The sequence below is a fragment of the Pezoporus flaviventris genome, unplaced genomic scaffold (genome assembly GCF_033815535.1).
Source record: "Pezoporus flaviventris isolate CSIRO_AGI_PZ_B2104156 unplaced genomic scaffold, CSIRO_AGI_Pfla_v1 ptg000096l, whole genome shotgun sequence".
In the NCBI taxonomy this organism is placed as follows: domain Eukaryota; kingdom Metazoa; phylum Chordata; class Aves; order Psittaciformes; family Psittacidae; genus Pezoporus; species Pezoporus flaviventris.
This window is the reverse complement of record NW_026892644.1, coordinates 4,366,251-4,386,902: the sequence shown is the minus strand read 5'-3', so window position 1 is coordinate 4,386,902 and position 20,652 is coordinate 4,366,251. Positions and strand designations below refer to the sequence as shown.

At 38.2% G+C, this 20,652-nt stretch overlaps 1 protein-coding gene across 4 annotated transcripts in view; it reads left to right on the top strand.

The window, feature by feature from the left end:
* ANO4 (anoctamin 4) overlaps positions 1-20,652 on the top strand; it is a 192,809-nt gene that overhangs the window by 55,860 nt on the left and 116,297 nt on the right. For all 4 annotated transcript variants that reach the window (XM_061476375.1, XM_061476374.1, XM_061476377.1 and 1 more), the window contains exon 2: positions 3,333-3,539. In XM_061476375.1, the coding sequence (XP_061332359.1) occupies positions 3,470-3,539 (70 nt within the window). In that variant the 5' untranslated portion in view covers positions 3,333-3,469. The remainder of the gene's footprint in view (positions 1-3,332; positions 3,540-20,652) is intronic.

The following is a 20,652-nucleotide window of genomic DNA, read 5'->3' as shown; positions in this document are numbered from 1 at the left end:
TTTAGTAACTAAGGTATAACACAATGATAATAATGATAAAGGAAATAACAAGGGAATACAACACATCACCACCAGCCGACTGATAACTTTCCCCTCTCAGCCCAACCAAGCACCGACCAATACCTCCTCCAACCTTGCAGACTCCCAGCCCTTCCAGCTAACTCCCAGTTACCTCCTGGGCATGACGTGCTGTGGTATGGAATACCTCTTTGGTCAGTTTGGGTCAGGTGTCCTGTCTCTGCTTCCTCCCGGCTTCCCCTCCTCTCTGGCAGAGCATGAGCCTCACAAAGTCCTTGGCCAAACCAAAACATCGCTATCAGTTCTGTTCCCAGGCCGAAAGTCAAAACACTGAACTGCACCAGCTACCAAGAAGGAGAAACATGACTGCTACTGCTGAACCCAGGACACAGCCCTAGGTCAAAACGGTGCTCGTGAGACATATTTTACTCTAGATTCTGCTTAATGTTGATAGCTCATCAGGTTTTCATCTCCCATAAGCTATATGTGCTATTTCCTATAGCTTTTCTACTTCTGATTTCCACTCTCTTTGTCTCTGTTTTCCTGCATGTTATCTGGGGATGTATTTTCAACTGCCAATATCTCTTTTAAGAGGACTTTCACCCACATGAAAACAAGGTATTACTGCAGCTTACTGCAATATTACTGTCTTACATTTTTGCAGACTTTTAGTTTAACAATAGAAATGTTCAAAGAAAAACAAGATCTAGTCTCTTTCTGGAAAAATCTGAAATGGTAATTAAATTCACTTACATCTTTGTCGTGTACCTGGTTCTCATGAAAATAATGGAAATTCACTCTCCTAGTCAAGAGAATGTCTTCTGAGAAGGAAATAACTGCAGTGGCAAGAGGAGCGGGGTGAAGAACCCCCAGTTATGTTGAATATATTGGTGACATACCTTTCGTGTAAAGTGTAGTAGTTTTTTGAAAACTATTAGGTTTTAAATATGTCCAAAAGATAATATGTAAAAATTCCAATAATGCTGGCACATTCTTTTTCATGTAGCTTAGTGTTGTAATTTTATAGTACCTCTCTTTATCGGAAGAAACAAAAGGTTGTGTATAACCAGAGTCAAGCTGTTGATTGCACATAATTTTGTATGTGATCCATCTGCAAATTTTGCAGTTCTTCATGATCTGACTGCAGTATCCTTTATTTTGATGTCTGGAAAAAAAAGTGCTGCAGAAACTGTTTAGGAAGCTGAGTCACAGCTGCATGAGAGTTTATAGACTGTTTTCAGAACATGAAGAAGCAATTGAACCTCAGAGAAATGTAGCAGCCAGTTTATGTTTGGAACCAGTTCCTAAAATATATCACTGATTTCATGACCAAATGAAATCACAGCCTTACTGAGATGAAGTTAGTATGTGCTCATGCCAGATTCATGTTTAGCATTGGCAGAGTAACTTAGTGACTCTATTGTCGGCTTCCAAGAGATGATTGTATTAAATTATATGACAAGTGATGATAAAAGGAAATAAATAGTTGTGGTTGATTTTTTAATACCTTGGGCATAATTGAGCAATAATTTCAGCATCACAAGTTTTAGTGACTGCACAAGAAATAAAGGGCTCATTTTACAGCTGGGCTTAGCTGTTTGAAGCCCCTTATGTCTAAGCTATACGGCTAACACGATCAAAGAAGTGTGTTGTTGGCTAACATGACCAAAGAAATGTGTCGTCCAGGCATGCTCATTGTCATTCTGCTCTCATGGGTTATTATGCTGCCTTTCCCAAGATGGGGAAAAAAATGGGATTTGCTGGCCATACCAAAGGAGATATGATTTCAAGAGTCTGGAGACAGATGACAGTTGCATTAGTTCTATAACCAGGATGTATCTGAGCAGTTGCTGCAGGTGGTCCTCATCCCTTCACACTTCCTGCAGGAGATCAGCTCTGCTGAAGTGCAGCAAAGTCAGGTAGCAACTGTGCAGCTTCAATTCTGAATGAACAAAGACATCTTGAAGAAGACCAATTTGCACAGCTTTTCCTCATGTGCAGCCACACTGTGCTCACAATTTGCCTACAGAAGTGGCAGCTCTCTTTCCCTTGGTAGTATATTATAGGTAGAAGTGTATTAATATTTCAGGGATTCAAAGCCTCTTCAGTGACCTAGAGGTTCATTGTCTTTCAGTGTAACTGGAAGAGCAGAGTCTTTAAGGCAGTCTTGGACATTTCGGTGAGTGACCCCTTTCACAGAAATGTGTGATCTAGTCAATGATGTCTAATGATTTTGAGTTACTGCAACTTACAGTGTGCTTAGATCCACATTTCCGGTTTTTAGGGTCTGCTTTTTTATCTGTTTCTCAGTTTGCCCATTTATATCTAGTTAGGGTTTTTCATTTGGTTTTCTAAAACAAAGAATGGTTGCTGATAAAAGCTGTAAGAGTCACAATTAAATTAAGCATAACGCATTAGCGTAGGATTATCATTCAGCTTTGTTGCCAAAAGGAGATTGTCTAAATATTTTCACCAGAGTATGCTGAGAGTAATTATAAAGTTGGAGCAATTGCATCAATGTGAATGTAAGGAAGTCAGAAACTGCATTCTTTACTGTAAAATGGTGTTTCTTTCTAGACTGTACAATAAATAGGCGCATAGGAAATGTCAACTTTGCTTTTCTGTTTGAAAAAGTAAAGCCTGTTTTTTCATCACAATTTCTATTTAAAAATTTGCTATGTGACAAAATTGAGAATGTTTGTGAAAGATAGTTTCCACTGTTGTAGGTAATGTTTCACAGGACTGATGAAAGTGGAATTGTTTTCAAGCTTAAGGTCATGTTTGTTGTTGCTGATAGCCTTACTGTTTTTCTCAAACCAGACCTTGTTTTTTTCTTTAAAAACTAGTTACCACATGAAGCGTAGCATCTTTTCCATATGATGAGACTTCCTAACACTTGTGAATGCTCAGAAGAAAAAGAGCCATTATTGCCAAGTTCTGGTCCATCAATCAGAACACTGTCATTTAATAAACTCTGTGGTAGTTACCTCATTAGTACCGTCCTGTGTAAGCTGTGTGGGGTTTTTGAAAGAATGGAAGATAATTCCTCCTGCAGGCCAGTAATGCAGTAAGCCATGACTGTGTATTAATTTAAATATCTATTAGTGCGGCTGACTGATGTTTGCAACACAGCACCACAGATGTTCACATTCTTAATTTTCATAGAAAATTCTTGGTTTTATAGGTTGGTTTGGTTTGCCTTTTTCCTTCAAGAAGGCTGCTACAACTCCAATTTAAACCATGGCAAATTTTATATTTTAGTTATTCCATGCTGGTCTCTCATACCTAACAGTACTAATTCTTATTCCTGTCAGGTATAAGTTTGTCTATTCATGGGGCTGACAAGAGTGTGCAAATCTATCAGAGGAGAACTGCAGCAAGCTACCCAGTGTCACAGCGTCCGCCTGTGGTCGGGCATCCTTCACTCCCACAAGTCAGAGGGTCAATAAAAATGGAAGCCTCATCTTCTGGATCTAGTATTTTGGGAGTCACTGGTGGAAAACCAGAAATGGATCAGCCAGGTAACAGATGTGCCTTGACACCTTTTTAAGTTCCATTTCTTGTGTGATGTGCCATGATGTTGTGAAGTGGTATTATTAATAGCATCAGATCATGCTTGCATGGAGATCAATCTTTTGATTGTCAGAGCTATCAACTGATGTTTTGTCTACATTCAGTATGTTTTTGTCAGTTATAGATTATGGGGAGCAACAACAGTTGGGACATCTGAAAGTGGGAAATAAAAACGTAAGTTTAATCATAAAAACCAAATACAACATGGAGTGATATCCAGAATGTCAAAGCAGAGACAGCATCAGCTACTATTTTTTAATACTGCTCCCCCAATATATGTTTAATTCTGGTAAGCCCTGAGCTAATGGCAATGCTGTAGAGGCTGCAGGCATCCCCAGCGGAACTCAGTAATTGACACAAGTGTTGGTTTTGATCAAAAGCACAATCCAGGGCATAGATCAAAGTCTTGCTGTTAGAATGCAAACAAAAACTCTAGATCTGAAGGAGATTTTACAACATACATTAAATGGTTAACAAATTGAAACTTATTAAAAGAAAGCCAGAATCTCCTGGAAACCATCAAATTCTAATTGACACCTTGAGTTAATTCCTTGTTATGTTAATTGCCAGAGCTATTTTAGAAGAATCTTTTCTTATAACAGGGGACTACATTTGTGCTGGCCGTATTCAGGCATTCTTCATGGGAAAATTAAACTCAGAATTTCTTTCCTAAATAGAGCAAATTACAGCTGCTCATGAAGTCAGTTTTGTAGCTTCTATATTGAAGATCTTCCACAATCTTCCAGGGTTTCTGCCCAGGAAAAGTGCATGTTGCACCCTGTGTGCAGCTATTTGGGTGCCAAGGAGAAGAGTGTATTTATGTGAGACAGACAGTTCTGTGCACTGTCCCTTAGTGTACTTCCATTGCCTTGCAGATCTAGTAGTAAATAGCTTAAATTTGTAGAAGCTGAAAATTTAGGTTATTTTTTGTGGGTTGCTATGCAGGTCTAGTGCCATGAGTTTCATGCACACATACTATTTAGTCACCATAATCTTTGTCAATACAGATTAATTAAGAATTTACACTGACTCATAACCATATGCTTTATTTCAGTTCGTCTGTTCACTTGTTTGTCCTTCTATTTTTTCAGCTTCTGTGTTTTTTCTTTTTGTACAGAAATTAGTACTACGACTACAAAAGTGTTGTTACTGAAGATACATGCTCATGATTGCAGCATGCTAAAGGATTGACAAAAAAAACCTGCATCAGTTTGTGAAAAAATAGTATCTTGAATGTGCACAATAACTGTATTTATTTTGAGCTGCTATGCATTATATGTCTATGTGTTGACAGATGTGGCCTGTGCTTTAATATTGAATAATGTACAGGCAATGTATGCTGGTTTCTGGTTAAGAAAAAGATCCCTTTTCTACTAGACCCCAGAGGATTCCTAAAATGGAGCTCATTAGTGAGCATGATTTGGCTGATGATTCTCTGAGGAATTTAGCTTTCAGTACAGTCTTATGAGATTACTTTTGCCTGTTATATTCTGCTCTTTAGACAATAACAGCATCTATGACCTGCAGAGAGCATGCTTGGAGGCTTGGTTCAAGGTGGCATTTAGTAGTGTGAGCTTCACTGAAGTTAAGAGGAGTTAGTAGTACCCAGAGCCTTAAAGGCTGCAGATTTTTATAAATATGTTGTATGACAGGAATCTTCTCTTAACCAACTTACAGTGTCATTGTTTCACCTGGAATGAAATAATGTTTTTATTATTTGGGTCTGAGTGTTTAATTCTGTATACGAACACTAAATTTATCTCTGTATCCAGGTTAAATTACAACCATTTGAGTTGTACACAAGTAGAGTCTAAGAAAAATTATGGTCAGGCAGCAATAGTAATAAATAGCATTCCTAAGAGAAAATTTTAATTTAAATCTAAAATTGTATGTTATTCATTCTTACTCAGCCACTGATTAACAGCTGTATCTTCATAATTAGCCTTGTACACTAGCTGTCCAATGGCACCACCTTATCTAAGACTTATAAACATTATAAATAGTTATGGTATTTTAGAAAGAAAAAGTTATGACATACATTAACCATTGAGGTAACAGATCTTGCACCACCATTTTCCAATCTGTGCTCCTGCTGTTGCATGCAGTAAATTTCTCAGGTTTTTGCTTGATCTAATTTTAAGCAGTTCATACAATTTGCGTTCTTTCTTCTATTGGAGTGCTGTTATCACAATCAAGAAGCTCTCACTGTTGGAGCAGTATACATTATATTTAGTCTGAAATTTCCTTTGTCCGGTTAAAAAATACTCTGAACATGAAGACAGTCTAGCATGACAGGTTGTACAGAAGGGCATTTCTAATTTTTATCAATTGGAGAAGCTAGAACTGTGGAAAGAAACAATGTGTATTTTTTAACTCTAGTAGGATGCCACTTCTGTTTTCTGCACGTTACTTTGTTTCCCTTGGCCACTTTTCTTCTTTTCAGAATGACACCTTTTATTATTTATCATGAATTCTTTCTAATTGAGAGCTGTTTCTTTTGAATGAAATTCATAGGTAGTTTCCTGCTAAGGAGGAAGGACTGTGGATATTGATCAGTATTACCGTGCTCCTTTTCAGCTTGCTTCACTGCCAGTTTTATTTCTAGCTGGTAAGGAGCCTGAGGCTGATGATTTCTCCTGTTACTTTGGATGTTAGAGTGGCTAATGAGCAGTAAGCTGTCTGTAATGTGCCTTATATTTAAAAAAAAACAAACATGAAAGCAAACAACAAAAAAACTCTAAAAAATTGTCTTGTGCAAGCTTGCAAGGAAGTACTGCTCAACCAGGAGACCTAAACTCTGATTTTAAGCAGATCAGAAGGTATCAAGTAACAGAAACAAAACACAGAGGAAAATGGAGAAATGAGTGGAAGAAAATGGTTATTAATGGTGAAGACTTCTGATGCCTTTGCAGGTGTGCCTGTATGAAGGAAGTTCCTCTTAGAAAGGAGAAAAGCAAAGTAAAGTAAAGCAATTAGATGACAAATTTAGATGCAATGATAGTAAGACAAATATACATTCCTTACAGAATCAGGGAGTATTTTTAGTTTTGAGAAACCTCCAGTTATCATCTCCCAGTTACTCAAGCAGTTGTGGTATATTGTGTCTAATGGGGTACAAGGATACTGAAGCACACGGTTCAAACCACCGGAGGCAAGGTTTTGGAAGCTGTAAATTGTTACAGCCCCCCATTATGATCAATGTACCTGTACTGCACACAGGAGGCTTATTTTGAAAGCAGTGGTAATCAGCATTTTGGCTGTCTGTCAGAGTAGCAGAACCAAGTACTGAACAATTGTTCAGGAGGTTAAACTGTCATCCCGGTTTGTTCCCTTGATGTTGGAGTTAGGCAATTTTGGGAACAAAAAAATTCTTGCCTCGCTTCTGATGGCATTGCATCTTTTGTATGGAGTAAGAAGGACTTTTCTGCCTGCCCTTTCCACTGATTTCAAATCAGGACAATGTTACCCTACTTCTTCCTGTTGGTGATGAATTCCTTTATTCTCAGACTCCGCAGAACTTGTCAAACCTAGTTTCTCTAGGAGTCATTAAATTTCCTAGCTGTAGCAAAAATTGCTTTATTTAATAAGTCTAAGCAGCAGTAAAGTGAATTATTTCATTGTGTGAAACTCTGAAATCATCTTAGGTCTTCTCTACTTGCAATGCTTCATAACAGCTGTTACCCGTTTTATAATAACAGGGATTCAAAGGTTCCCCACCAAGACTTTTATTCTCTGTTCTTCCTGTAAAGGCCTCTGGTTAATCCTTAATGTGTTTTGAGTTTATATAGGAATGTATATGTAATAACGTAGATATTCAGTTATATCACTGGTACAAATTAGATCCTCAGGCAGTCTGTGCACACAACAGGGAAGGGTTATGTGTGAATCCATTTATTTCCAGAATTTAGTAAACACACAGGAGTCTTCAGTCCAGGAAATGAAGAAAAATATTCTAGAAATTTCTGCTTTCAAGAGTTTACTGTTCAAAATATCTCCTTCAGAGTCAAAGAACAGTATATTTTGGAATGGAGATTCCTTGCCACCTGAAATGATATAAGCATATCCATGGTATTTGAAAGAAATTTAAATTCCATGGCAAGGAAACACTTACTGAAGGGACTGGCTTCTGGCATTAGAGTGGAAATCTAGTAGAGTCATTGGAATTCAGTGAGAATCCTTTTCTTGGCAGTCTCTTGCTTTTTATGACAAATAGTACCTGATGTGTTACAAATGTTAAAAGAAGATGTATTTGCATTAGGCATGCTTTACTTTTGATTTTTTTTTTTTACTTATCAAACTGTAGCATTTTTATTAATGCCTGTAGTTATTGGGTGTGAAAAAACGAAAGAAGAGCTAGTGGTGTTGGCCAAAAGAACACCTGACTTATGAGGCAAGGAAGAAAACATGGTTCTTGAAACTGTGGCAGTCTAAAGGAAAAAAGGAAATGTATGTTTAATGAGGTTAGTCACAACTTAATGACCTTAGAATCATCAAGACAGCTAGAACTAAATTCTTCAAAAATGAAAATTTACTGTGCAAAAGATACTCTGTTCTCATCATGCAATGTGCACATGCTTGTCAGCATTCACATTTGGTTGTGAATGGTCTTTGGAAGATCTGTATTAGTTAGATGTGATTTGTTTGTTAAAACACATTCTCTTTTCTTTGCTGACTGGCAGGATGTGTAGCATATATCTCTTTCATTAAAAGAATAAACTCCTGCAATTATACCAGAAAGCTCTGCCATTCAACTGTTTCTTGGCAGGAAATTCTTACAAGGTCTGGGAATGGCTGATGTAAACTCAAGTGAACATTAGAATTCACATTGACAGTAGTGCTGTATCTTATCTATATAACATTATTAGGGGAGCAGTCTTTTACAGTATGGCTTCTGCTGGATGTATATAGAACTTCTTCCCATGTAGAATGAAGCATGCAAAAAGCAAGCAGATTTCAGAAACATTTATTATTCCCTTCGTTAAGTTGATTTTCATATTACTAAAGAATAGATTTACAAGAAATATCCATATGCAGAAAGGACATAAATGTCAAAGAAACTAGCCTGCATACTTAACTGTTCTCTAGCTGCAGGGTGCGTTCAATACAATGCAAGTTTAATGCACCAAATAAAATTTCTCCCATGTTTGCACCTCAAGTGTGAGCTGGAAACACCTCCCTGAACACCTCCCTGCTGAATACAGAGACAGTTCATTTGCCTGAGTACTGATCCTCTGGAGCCTCCACAAAGCTCCTAATGAGAAGTGCAGTTTGCCTCAATTACAATGAAGACCTTTTTTCACAGATCTGAGTGACAGGTTGTCACCTGGTGATTATGCAGTACTTTGAAATTAAGAGCTGAACTAGATAACAGATGATGCAGAGCTTGAAATCTTCTATCGCTTTGCTTAGTCATTCAGCCTATTTCATTCATCACTTTTCTAGGACAAAAGCCACTTCTTTGAAAATTCCCGTTCCTAAGCTAAAGTCTCCTAAAATGTTCATTGTAGCACTTTTGCAAACAACATGTATAAAAAAAATTAATTCTAGGGGACAAAGTACAGTTTTTTCAATGCTATCTATCTTGTTTAATTTAAAAGTATTTGAATTGGGCAGAAACTGCATCCCTCTATGTCAATGTTTGCGGCACATGACACACACAAGTACTGAACCTACCCGGGACCTGTGTACACTCTCAATAAGAGGCTTCAAAAATAATATTAACAGTTTTAAGTGGTGGCTTTGAGGGTGCTCTGCTTCTCCGGGGAGGATGTATTTATAAACTCATCTCTTTTCAAAGACTTATTTTTCTCTCCTTCCTGCTTTGATCAGTCTCCTCTGCTGTTGTAATATGATCTTTCATTCATTCTTGCAATCAGTTATGTATGGTTATTTTAAAATCAGTACTGCTCACCCTCAGATTTCGTCTCTCCTGGTTATTGTTAGTTTACAACTATGTAGTCACCTCACAAAACCTGCAAAATGCCATCTCTGTGGATGTTCTAGATTATTCCACCTTCAGGGAGTTTTCTTGCAATTGGAAACTTGTCCAAAACAGGGAAAGGCAGCCAGACATGGCTTTGCGTCAAACAGGGAATATTGCTGATCCCAAGACAAGGTTGTAATATCCTGAGACCAGTCTACCATAAGTGTGTTAAAACAGTTAAGAAAATTCTTGATCACTCTAGCTTATGCTGAAGAAAATAGACAATATACACAAAATTTTGCAGTTTCTGAGAAAGTAATGGCCCATTTTACTTTAAAAATAGCTTATAATTCAAGAAGCAATGAGAAAGACTTTGAATAATCAGTTAATTATGTTCCTGTAATGCTTGACTGAAAAATGTAACTTTTTTGTAGCTCTATAGTTCTTCCTTAAAGGGGGTTTAGTATTATGTAAGCCTCCGTTTCTAATGTAAAATATGTTTCATATATTCCAAGGAAAGATTCGTGCAGGTAGACTGTCAAAAGATGGAAAAAACTAGCTTCTACTTTGGCAAAGTTGCTTCTGAGATCAGAAAAAGGATTTGACTGTAATGGGCTGTATTGTGTTACTAATTTCCACAAAAGGGTTGTTCCAGTCCAAAAGACAGCAAGACCTCTTCTTTAGCACCAAGAGGGTTGATTCATTCTGAAATCTCAAAATTAAGTAAGACTTTTCATTATAATTTAGAAAAAAAAAAAGGACAGGGGGAGGAGGGAACTTGCTCCTTAAGTGAGTAGATATGATACAGGTAGGTGCATCTAGGCATCAGAACCCACTAGAAATTCCAGCCAGTGAAATGGACTGTGATGCCAAAAAAGCCCAAAAGCCAAAAAAACTGCATAAAACTCAATATCATAGCTTACAGCAGGCATATGAAGAAAAGATTGCATCATTTTTGATCTGTTGCTTGTTCCAGAAGACAACTCCCATTGGGTGAAGCAGATAGCTATCTTTCCTTGTTCATGAGTGGCTGGATGTCTCAGGAAGGCAGATGTGCTCTCTGTATGTTGGATAATTCCACAGAGGCACCATATTTGCTGGTTGCATCTTTTGGGTGTGGAGTTCTGTACCTTATTATGCTTCAGAAGACCAATGGAGCACAAAACTTATGCATTTTTGGGGTCTTCATTACTGATAACATCCAGGGTACTCAATACAGAAAAAGGGAGATAATACTACACTTTAGTACATTATTTAGACCTTGCTTTAGGAACAACCTAGGGCAGGAAAGGAATTCAGGACCTGTTAGAGTGCTGAATTTATGCTATCAGTCTGCTTCCATGAGACTGTGGAAGATTTCTAAGAGTCATCAAACCTGCACATATTTTCAAGGCTTTTTGTGCTGCCAGAGTGCCTGGAAATGGCAACTCTTGCTATTCAGATACTCTCCTACTGCTTGTGAAGGAGACTGCTTAATACCAGTTACTGAAAATAATCTCTTTTGGATTGGTACTGGGTGTGAACAGCCCAAAACTAGTCCATGCATTTTAATGGTAAAATGTTCTATTTCTCCTTAGTGGGTCTTAATTATAGTACATTGCAGGGCTTTATAAGAAAGGTCAACTGCACCAGTATTAGGGGCAGGATTCCTGCTGCTTGTGAAGTACTCTCAAAGACCAATTAAAAATCTGAGTAAGAATATTTTTAGATAATCAATACATAAATATTGCCTCCATTCTTCAGCTCCAATTTGTAACTGAATGGCGACACTTATCTTAACCTCTCCCTGATTAGGTCTCCACACACCCACACTGGTAGGCTGGAAACATCCTCTCCTTGTGATAGTCAAGGGTAGAATTCACTGCTCCACTTTTAGTTTCTGTACAGGAGGACATATTTCATGGGGTCAGCATGATAGCTCTTGTCTGAGACTAAAGAAGGAAAGGCTTTGTGGTGACACTGTACTTCTGAGCTTCATGGCCCTAATGTGCATGTTTAGGTCTTACGATGACACTGAGGAACAGACCCACCAGCTCATGAAGCCTGGAGACAAGTGTGAGGGAGGAATACGATGGCTACCTTTCAGCTTGCAGGTGACAGTGAGTATAAAAAGAAGAGATTTGTAGAGGAAAGGGGCATTAGTAGCCATGAATCATTATCATCTAGATGAAACCTTCCACTCAGAAATCTCTAAATCTCTGCAAGCTGAAAGGGACAGACTGAGAATAGACTGGATGTGCTGGTGCTGTTCAGTTCCCTTTACCGAAGCATCTGCTGTCAGAAATAGAATCCTGTTCTGGACAGATCTCTGTTCTTCTGTACTGTCTTTAGGATAACCATTTTCATGTTCCTATGCTATCCAGAAGTTCCCCAAATGGTTTAGCTGCTTGTACTTTATGTGGGAATGAATTATCAGGATGTGTCTAGATTGTGAAGGCAGCGATAGGCTATGGTATAACATGAGCCTGTAAAATTGGTTGTTACGCTAAAATCCACCTGGAAGAGACATCTGGTATCTTGTAAAAACTGTCTTGATGTCCCATCTTTGCTGCTCTGAAGTTATCTGCTAAGTCATGCTTCTCATCCCCGTGCAGCCAGCTTTTCTGCTTGTCTCACCAGTAAACTGCTGACTTGAGAACTCGGCAATATTTCTGCAATAAACAGTTTATGCAGCAAATATTTTCTTTCTCTCCTCTTTATGAATTGCTTGCTAACAACTTCTGATATTGTTAAAGGTAGATGGTAACTAAAGGATTTGTCATCCACAAGTAGTTAGATTTTTTCAAACAGGACAAATGTTTGAACATATGTGATAGTGATCTTTGATAGCTATGTTTATATGCACACTCACAGTATAAGAGGAAGGAGGTTAAACTAAAATACAATCGTTCTTACTGTTATTTTTACACAATGGGAAATGGGCTGAATTGTTTTGTCCATTTAGATCTCAGACTTCTTTCTAGATTCTCATATGCAATATACAACTGTGCAGAAATATATCTGCTTAGTTACACACTGTGGCTTTGTGCCATTTTGAGACTGCCTCCTGTGGATTTCTGTCTCAAGTATTATGACACTTTAAAAGGATAGCTTTGTCCGCAGCAGGAGAGAACACACTTCAGTGCCCTGTCTCTTTATATTATCAGTGAAGATAAGTACTTCCAGGGGTAATTCTAAAGGCTCATTGTGCAACACTGTCCCTCTACTGATCGTGTAAGGATCTGCACAGGAGCCATGCAGAGCCAGGTAATTGGTAATATTAGTCAAAGGAATATGTGACATGTATGCTTGGGGCTTCTGCATGGACATTGGGTCCTTTCAAGCCTTAGGGCATTGAGGCATCCTCTGAGCATAGATGGGAAATGAAGAAAGAGGTTGTGTGCTTTTGCACAGCAGCCCCGTGGTTTGGGTGTTTATCCATGTGGGAGATGTGAATGGTTAGTTTTTCTCAGCTGTTGTCCCATCTGAACTCACTGCTTAAGAGATGCCTTTTTCTCTTGAGCACAGTGTTGGTGGGTCTCACTGTCCCCATGCTTACAGTTCATTCTGGGCAGTGACGGAATTAAGAATGCAAGAACTGAGGCCTAGCAGGACCCCGTTCCTATAGCTTGGTGTTCAGGCTATTTTGACTATCAAGCTGATTTTTGAGGCATGTCTTTGCATCTAGCGCTGTCAATCCATTTAGTCTGTCATTGCTTGTGGAAAAGACATACATAGCATGAGAGAGGTGAAAAACAAGAGTTGAATGTAGGACTCCCCACTTCTCTGTAGTTAATTGTCTAATGCCATCCATGGTTTAATGTAGAGAAGAACCTACATCATATGTCTTCAAAATATCTTAGTCTCTGATAGATTAGTAATATTAGGTGTTTGGAAATCTCCACTACTGCTGCTTCTGGAAGATAAGAAAAGAGTTTCTATTAACATAATTAAACATATGTCATGCCTTATAGTGCAATACAAAGGAAAACTATTTTTAAATTGCTTTTCAAAAACAATTCCAGTGTTGTTATTACCATACCTTTGACATGACCATGCACAGAGACAGCTATGGCATAGGCTCTTCATGCTAAAGAGAATGATTTGGATTTTGAATTCGTTGGACTTATGGAAAATTAAGTAGCCCTATGTATATACTCCAATAACTTTCAAAACTAATAAGGCATTTTTGTGCTATTACTCTCAGCTTTTGATTCTAGGACGCTAAAATGCAGACACATTATTTTATCCCTAATCAGTAAGAAAACCATTAAGATAAATGGTGTTTTCTGCATAGTGAAAGATTCGATTAGCTATGCTGAATATTTAACAGAGTATACACTTTATTTTTTTTTAAGGTAATTGGTAAACTGATTAAGAGTATTGGGTTATACTCAAGTCCTTATGTACTTATAGACATATATGACAATCTACCAGGTCAGAGGTTTTTCAAAGGTCTGCAAATATTTATGCTGAGTTCACAATATTTTCAGTATTAGAAGCACATAGCATACTATTGCTGTTATGGAGTGCTTTGACTTAAATCAGAAGTCTTTAAAGATCTCTCTTTCAATGTGTATCATTATCTATAATTTATAATAGTTTCAAAACTGTGGATGCACTCTGTAGATACATGGTGAAAAATCCTGTGACCTCCACAAGTAAATACCTCAAATTAGGGAAAACTGGGGCCTTTAAGATACTCCCAGTTTATCAATACAGGTACATATGTGCCAGTACTGCCATGCTATACAGAAACTGCTGCAGGTGTGGCACACAGCTGGTCTTACCATTGTATGTTGCATTTTCTTAAATATACAAATATGTCAACACATTTTCAGAAAGAATTAAACACATGACTTTTCCTGTCCTTATCCTCACTGACATTTTCAGAAGGAACCCAAGACTGGAAAGAAGCAACAAAATGAAAGAATAAAGGAACCCATCTCATACACAAACCCATTGTAAAAGTCTGAATGTTAACGCTATAAGGCAGAGGAGGCTTAGTGGTAAGGAGCAAGGACAGAAGAAAAGCTTCTGGGTAATAGCGAATCCTGGTTTAGAGAGGAGCCAAGTGCTGGACCAAAATGTGGCAGATTGAATAAAAGAGCCTTTTTCTTCTGTATGGAGAAGAAATTACTCAAGGCAGGACAGAGGGTACATTTCTGCATCATGTGCTGACAAGATACTTGTGAAAGAAGACATTTGGCCTTTGCCCTACTTGAATGAGGCTTCTGATGGGAAACCATGCAGGTCTGAGGGAAATGCCCTCTTGTATGGGTGCATCTGCAGCTGGTGTGTGGTAGCTCAGCTGGGAGTGAATAAGAAGCACTCATGCCAGGGAGCAAGGACCACAGGAGAAAGGTGAGCATAACTCAGCAGTATTACTGTCCTGTGCACTGGTGGCTTGCAGATCATCAGTGTTAACCTGACCTAACACAAAAGACCTTTTGACATTTCAAAAGATTCTTGTTCTTAAACTGCTGTGAGGAGCGGAAGAATAGGTCTTGCAAAAATGCTGATGATACTAAATCTTTTCATATCTGTTCAAGAGAAAAGCAAGACACTGAAAGACAGAGTTATCCTTCATGATGCAAAACTCATTTCTATGTGGACTCAGCCTATAATTTTAGGAACTCCTAGCTGTACATAGAGAGGACAAACCCTTCCACTTGTACAAAAGACTTGTAAGGAAACTCTAAAACATCCTCATTTTTGTTTCCTCTTTTTTATTTCCATTGAAGAAGGCAAGAAGTTCTTTACTGTGAGGGTGGTGAGGCACTGGAACAGGTTGCCAGAAGAAGTGGTGAATGCTCCATCCCTGGCAGTGTTTAAGGCCAGGTTGGACAGAGCCTTGGGTGACATGGTCTAGTATGAGGCATCCCTGCTCATGGCAGGGGGGGTTGGAACTAAATGATCTTAAGCTCCTTTCCAACCCTAACTATTCTGTGATTCTATGATTCTCTGTCTACAATAGGGTTAGTCAGTGGGAACCAATGTTTTATGTTTGATATGAAGCTGACCAGGATGAACTCAAATGATCCTGCTGATATTAAATTTTGGACCTTTGTAATCACAAACACATAAAATTAAAATTGATTATATTTTCAATATGTGGCTACTGACCACATGTATTTTAAACATACCTAGTATTTCCTTCTCCTACAACTATATTTCTTTATTCTTCCATTTCAGCTCTTTCATTGTTACATGGTATTTTGTGGTATCATTAATACTTTCCTAGTGTAAAACTCTGTATATGACAGTTTGAAGAGCAGCAATGAGAAATTAAATAATTTTAATATAAGAATATATCTCTAATATAATTACTGCAATAAGATTGATGCACATAGTAACACTGGCATCAAGTTTATGCTGCACTAGAGAAAATTGCTTAGGCAGAAATATGTCAGCCTTCCACCTAATGATTCATAATGAGATATCTCTGAGCCACTGCTTTCAGTTGAACTTTACCTTGCTAGGAAGACTCGTGTGTTTTGATTACAGATATTTGCATACATTTTATGACTTGGAGAATAGCTTCTTTTTTTCTGGTGCAGTAACTAACCAATATGTTTTTTCATCCATTGGGGCTTGTTGTCCAATGTAGGCATGGAATGGATGCCAAGAAGACCGACTATGCTGTACATTTTGTTTCATTCCTATCACAGAAATGAGAAATGTCAGAATTGAGGTTACTTATAGCTATGGATTTCACATGGGAGCATAGCCCTAACTAGAATGTCTAGGTAATGCTTTAAGCATTGTCCTTTTGAAACTGTACTTTTGTTGTAAATGACCTGTCTAGCACTCACAGTGGGAAGCCAGTAGAAAATGTATCTGCAAGGGGGGGATCCTTTGCCCCTCATTGATCTGGGTTTGCCTTTAGTGAAAAAGCTACCATGTGCAGCAGCTTTCTGTTTGCTTTAAAGAAGAGGCTCTAGTGAACAGGAGTAACTTCACTGTTGAAACTACAGGCAGTAGTTAATGTAGCAAAACAAACCTGCTCATATTAGAATATTTGCTCTTGCTAAGTACTGCCCTGTTAGAGGTAGATAGCCCTGGGATACTTGACTAGCATAGTACTTATTTGCTACTCGTATTTAACGTTCATGCAGCCATTGTGAAAGTGCATGTTTGCTGCCAAAATGATTTTTTAGGGTTTTTTGTGTTTTTTTGTATAAGAAATCAGCTCACTGTACTGATAGAAGTTGCTGGTGCTGCCTTTTTAGAAAGGTGATTTGAAGCTGTAAATTTTTCTTTACAGAAACTTCTAGAACTGTAGACAGAACATTTGTTTTCACTTGCTGAGTTAATTGGAAATGAGGGAGGCAAAGAAAAGAAGCTGTGCTTTCAGAAAGCAACTGAGTCAAGTATTTCTACTCTGATCAACAAGCAGAATCTAAGTGGTAAAACTCTTCAAGAAGCCCTGGCTGCCTCAGTGAATCGCAAAGATCAGTTCTGTTCTCATATGTCCATTCAAAATACAGAGTAAATGTGTGCCTTTTATTGTGCATTGAGAAACAGCAGCACTTTTTCCATCAGCTTAAATTTATATTCTTTATTTGGGTGCCAAATACTTAAACTCTGCATTTTTCTGTTCATCCAAGTGCTGATGCTCGATTTCAGATCACAGTGCGAGATTGTCCATCTGTAAATATGATTTGAACATCACAGCACATGTATAAAAATGTACAGTATTTCAAAAATTGGGCTCCAGGTGTTTAATATGCAAGAAAATAGGCTTTGACTTGTAAAGTTCATGTCTGAAAACCTGATTGTGATAATTGGCTAGATACTAGATGCATGTAACAGGATCTCGTTCAACAAGAACCAGAGTGTGTTCTTAATTTTAAGCAGACACAGTGTCTCTCACTACAGTGGGAATTCCCTTGTTTAACATTAGTAACTTTCTACATAATTTGTTTCTCTGATACATGTGATCATTTTAATATTTAGAGGTATTTTAAGATCCTGGTTTAAGACAAGCCATCTCATTCAGCCTCTGAAAGTGTAGTGCCTTTTAGAAATCTCATTTTCCTATACAAATTAGTAGACACCCTTCAAAGAAAATAAAGGGAAAATATGTTATTTTATGTATTATTACTTCATGCATCAGTGAGGAAATCAGAGTGAATGCTGTTAGATAATTTAAAATTGCCACAGTTGAACTAAAATGTCTCAGTAAGATAAGAAAAATTATCTGATCTTTTAATAAAATCACATAAAATTTGATAAATTTATCATTTATTTCACTTTTATTTGATTGTGTTTCTACAGAAAGAGGTTTTTTTCCCTTCCAATCTCCCAGTCAATATTGCTTAGAGTTTACTCAGTGGGACATGTCACTGATAAAACATAAATCAGCAGCTGCTAAAGCAAGAAGGAAATGTTAAAGCTAGGCTAGCGATCCATCAGGAGCAACAGTGACACCAGATACTATCTTGGTTTGTGGTGTTGGATATCTGTAGTAAGATAAAGAAAATATCTCTGGGATATGGGAGAGAACACTGTGGTTTTTCTTTCCAAAGAGCTGGTAGGCTAAAGCCTCTGTCCACTAACAAATCAGCAACCATTAGTTTGGCCAGTCCATGACCCATCACATAAGGGTTGTTTCTCTCAGCCAAAAAATGCATTTCTCGCTCCTGCAAAGTGAGTGCTGAGGGAGATGGAGAAGGGTAGAAGCAGGTGTGCCCTGATTGAAGTCTGTTTATTGACACAGTGAAGATCATGGGAAGACTGTCCCTGCAATCACTTATTTAAAAGCTATGTTGTTGGCAGATACGTTTCTTTTTCCCCGTCTGTCAGTGAAGGCAAGTTTGTGGTTAGCCATATATAATATCACAAATAATTGGTAGAAGATTATGCCTAGAATTTCAAGTGAAATCAGACTGGATGATGTCCTAGATCTGATACTTGTGCAGTGATGCTAGATATGAAGGCTACTGTGAATCAGAGAAGTATGTAAGGCTGAATTGCTGGAAATTCCCCATACTGCAAATGGGCCAAATACAGGAGGAGAGATTTGAATGCAGCAAAACTTGCCTTGGCTTAATAGGCTGAACAGCAGTCAGGCTTAGGCTGGACATTTTATGATCACTTTCTAGACAGTACTTTTCATTAACTGAAAAGTGGTTTTGAAATTGATCATGTATATTCTCCAATGGTTTCATTTTATCAACAAGCCTGTGGTTAGATGGCCCATCAAATACCAATGCTTCAGGACCTCTATTGCTGGCTGGCTGTCAATTCCTTTCTCCCTGGCCCAATTCAGCTTTGTTGAAGATGCTGCAGGGATTCTGCTGCCTTCGTGTCTTTTGAGGAGCAATGATTTGGGTGTAAACAAGGATGGAGGGTTTGGGGGAGAGAGGTATTTTGTATTTGTCACTATTGTCATTATTTTTCTCTAACCAAGGTTAAAATGGCAGTTTTAAATTGGATTAGAGATGTAAATATGTAATTGTTTATGTTACAAGTGGTAACTGAGTATTTAACAAGAAACTGAATGGTATCACTTGCAAAGCTGCTCAACTGAGTTGCTGTCCATTGCTTACCTCTCTACCTCCATCCTATCATTTATATAGGATATATTGTTTATACAGAATATATTGTTATGTCTTTTCTAGCAGCTGCAGTATTTTTCCATGGTCCCTAGAATTCTCTTCTGGGGCTAATCCTAGGCTCCCACCTCTGAGGCCATCCACATATTTCCTTAGGCTGCTGCTATATGCATAATCAGCTGTCTCACTTAAGAAATTCTCTTTGTTCTACACCATTAAGTGCTGAACTCCTGCTGCTTCTATGACAGATCACTTTTCAGTATTCTACAAGGGGAGCCGTCTCTGATATTAACAGCGGGTCTTTGCTGTGGAACAAAGAATACGTCAGGGCAAGCATGAGACGGTTTGAATTTATAATATTTTAACATTGGGAAATAAAAAGAGCTGAAGTGGGTGTTTGTATACCCATTTTGAGATCTGTATTTCCAAAAAAAATGAAGGATTTTAAAAATAGTGTTAAGCAGTTTTGTGCCCAGGAATATAATTCATGGTTCCTAGCAAGGCAGTGGTGAGATAATCATTTGGTGAGGAGAGGGGGAAGATATAGGAGGGAATTCAGAATGAGACCAGCTTGTTATAGGCAGACTGTAGAAGAAAGAAAAATGATTCCATCAAAAGCATGAGTGATTGCCTCTAGTGAGGCACAGTAATGGACTAAATGACCTGAAGGTTTCTTCTTCTACTGTGGCTTTTTTGTTGTGAAGAGCACACCTCAAACAGATGCTTTTGTGAAAGGTTTTGTTGCCACTCTAAAAACCAGCCATATGCCCAGTAGCTCCCTCTTTTTCTCTGGCTGTATCCCAGCACCCTGTAACCAGAAGCGTAAGGCTCTTTGCCTAGTATCTTTTCCTTCCTACACTTGACACACATCTATCTTTCTCTGCATTTTCAAAACTCCCTGCTTTCTTTGCTCGTGTTGAAAGAACACTGAAATTGGCAAATCTTGTGCCTATTTACATGTGCAAATCAGTTTAAAACAGTGACTCACTAGCTGACAGTTTTGTTCTGCAGTGCTTTTAAACAGCAACCATTGCGTAGAAGTGTGAACCCCTTTGAAACTGACTCCAGTACTGGAGTGCCTCCTAGACCACAGCATGCTATCATCTTGGCATGTGAGAACTTACAGTGTCCTGTGGCTGAAATATGCTGTCCATGCTCTTTTTGTCCTGATAGTTGTTTTCTGTCTCAAGACTTAATTTGTCCTTTGTGTATTTTATTTTAGCCTGGTTGTTCCTGTAGTGCTGTGTCATTTGTAACAACAGCTCTTGTCTGTTTTCACATTTTGAAGTTAGTTTTGTAGATGGTATGGTGATATGATGTTCATGGCACTGTGCCATGTGTTCATGTCAATGAGGGACTTGCCATTGGTGACTGATCATTACTGATAGCAGAGAATGTTGTTTCATTCTATTTAGCTCTAAGTCAGTCCATGTTCTATCTAAAGCTGCTTGGTTTGAAGAAAAATTGGTTCTGCTGGCGGGGGGGTGGGGTGGGGTGGGAATTATGTAGCTTTATTCAATGTGTATGTTCCCTCACCTCAAAGCCTCTTGGCTGGATTTTCTACTGCCCTGTCACAAACTCCATCAATCTCTTCAATTT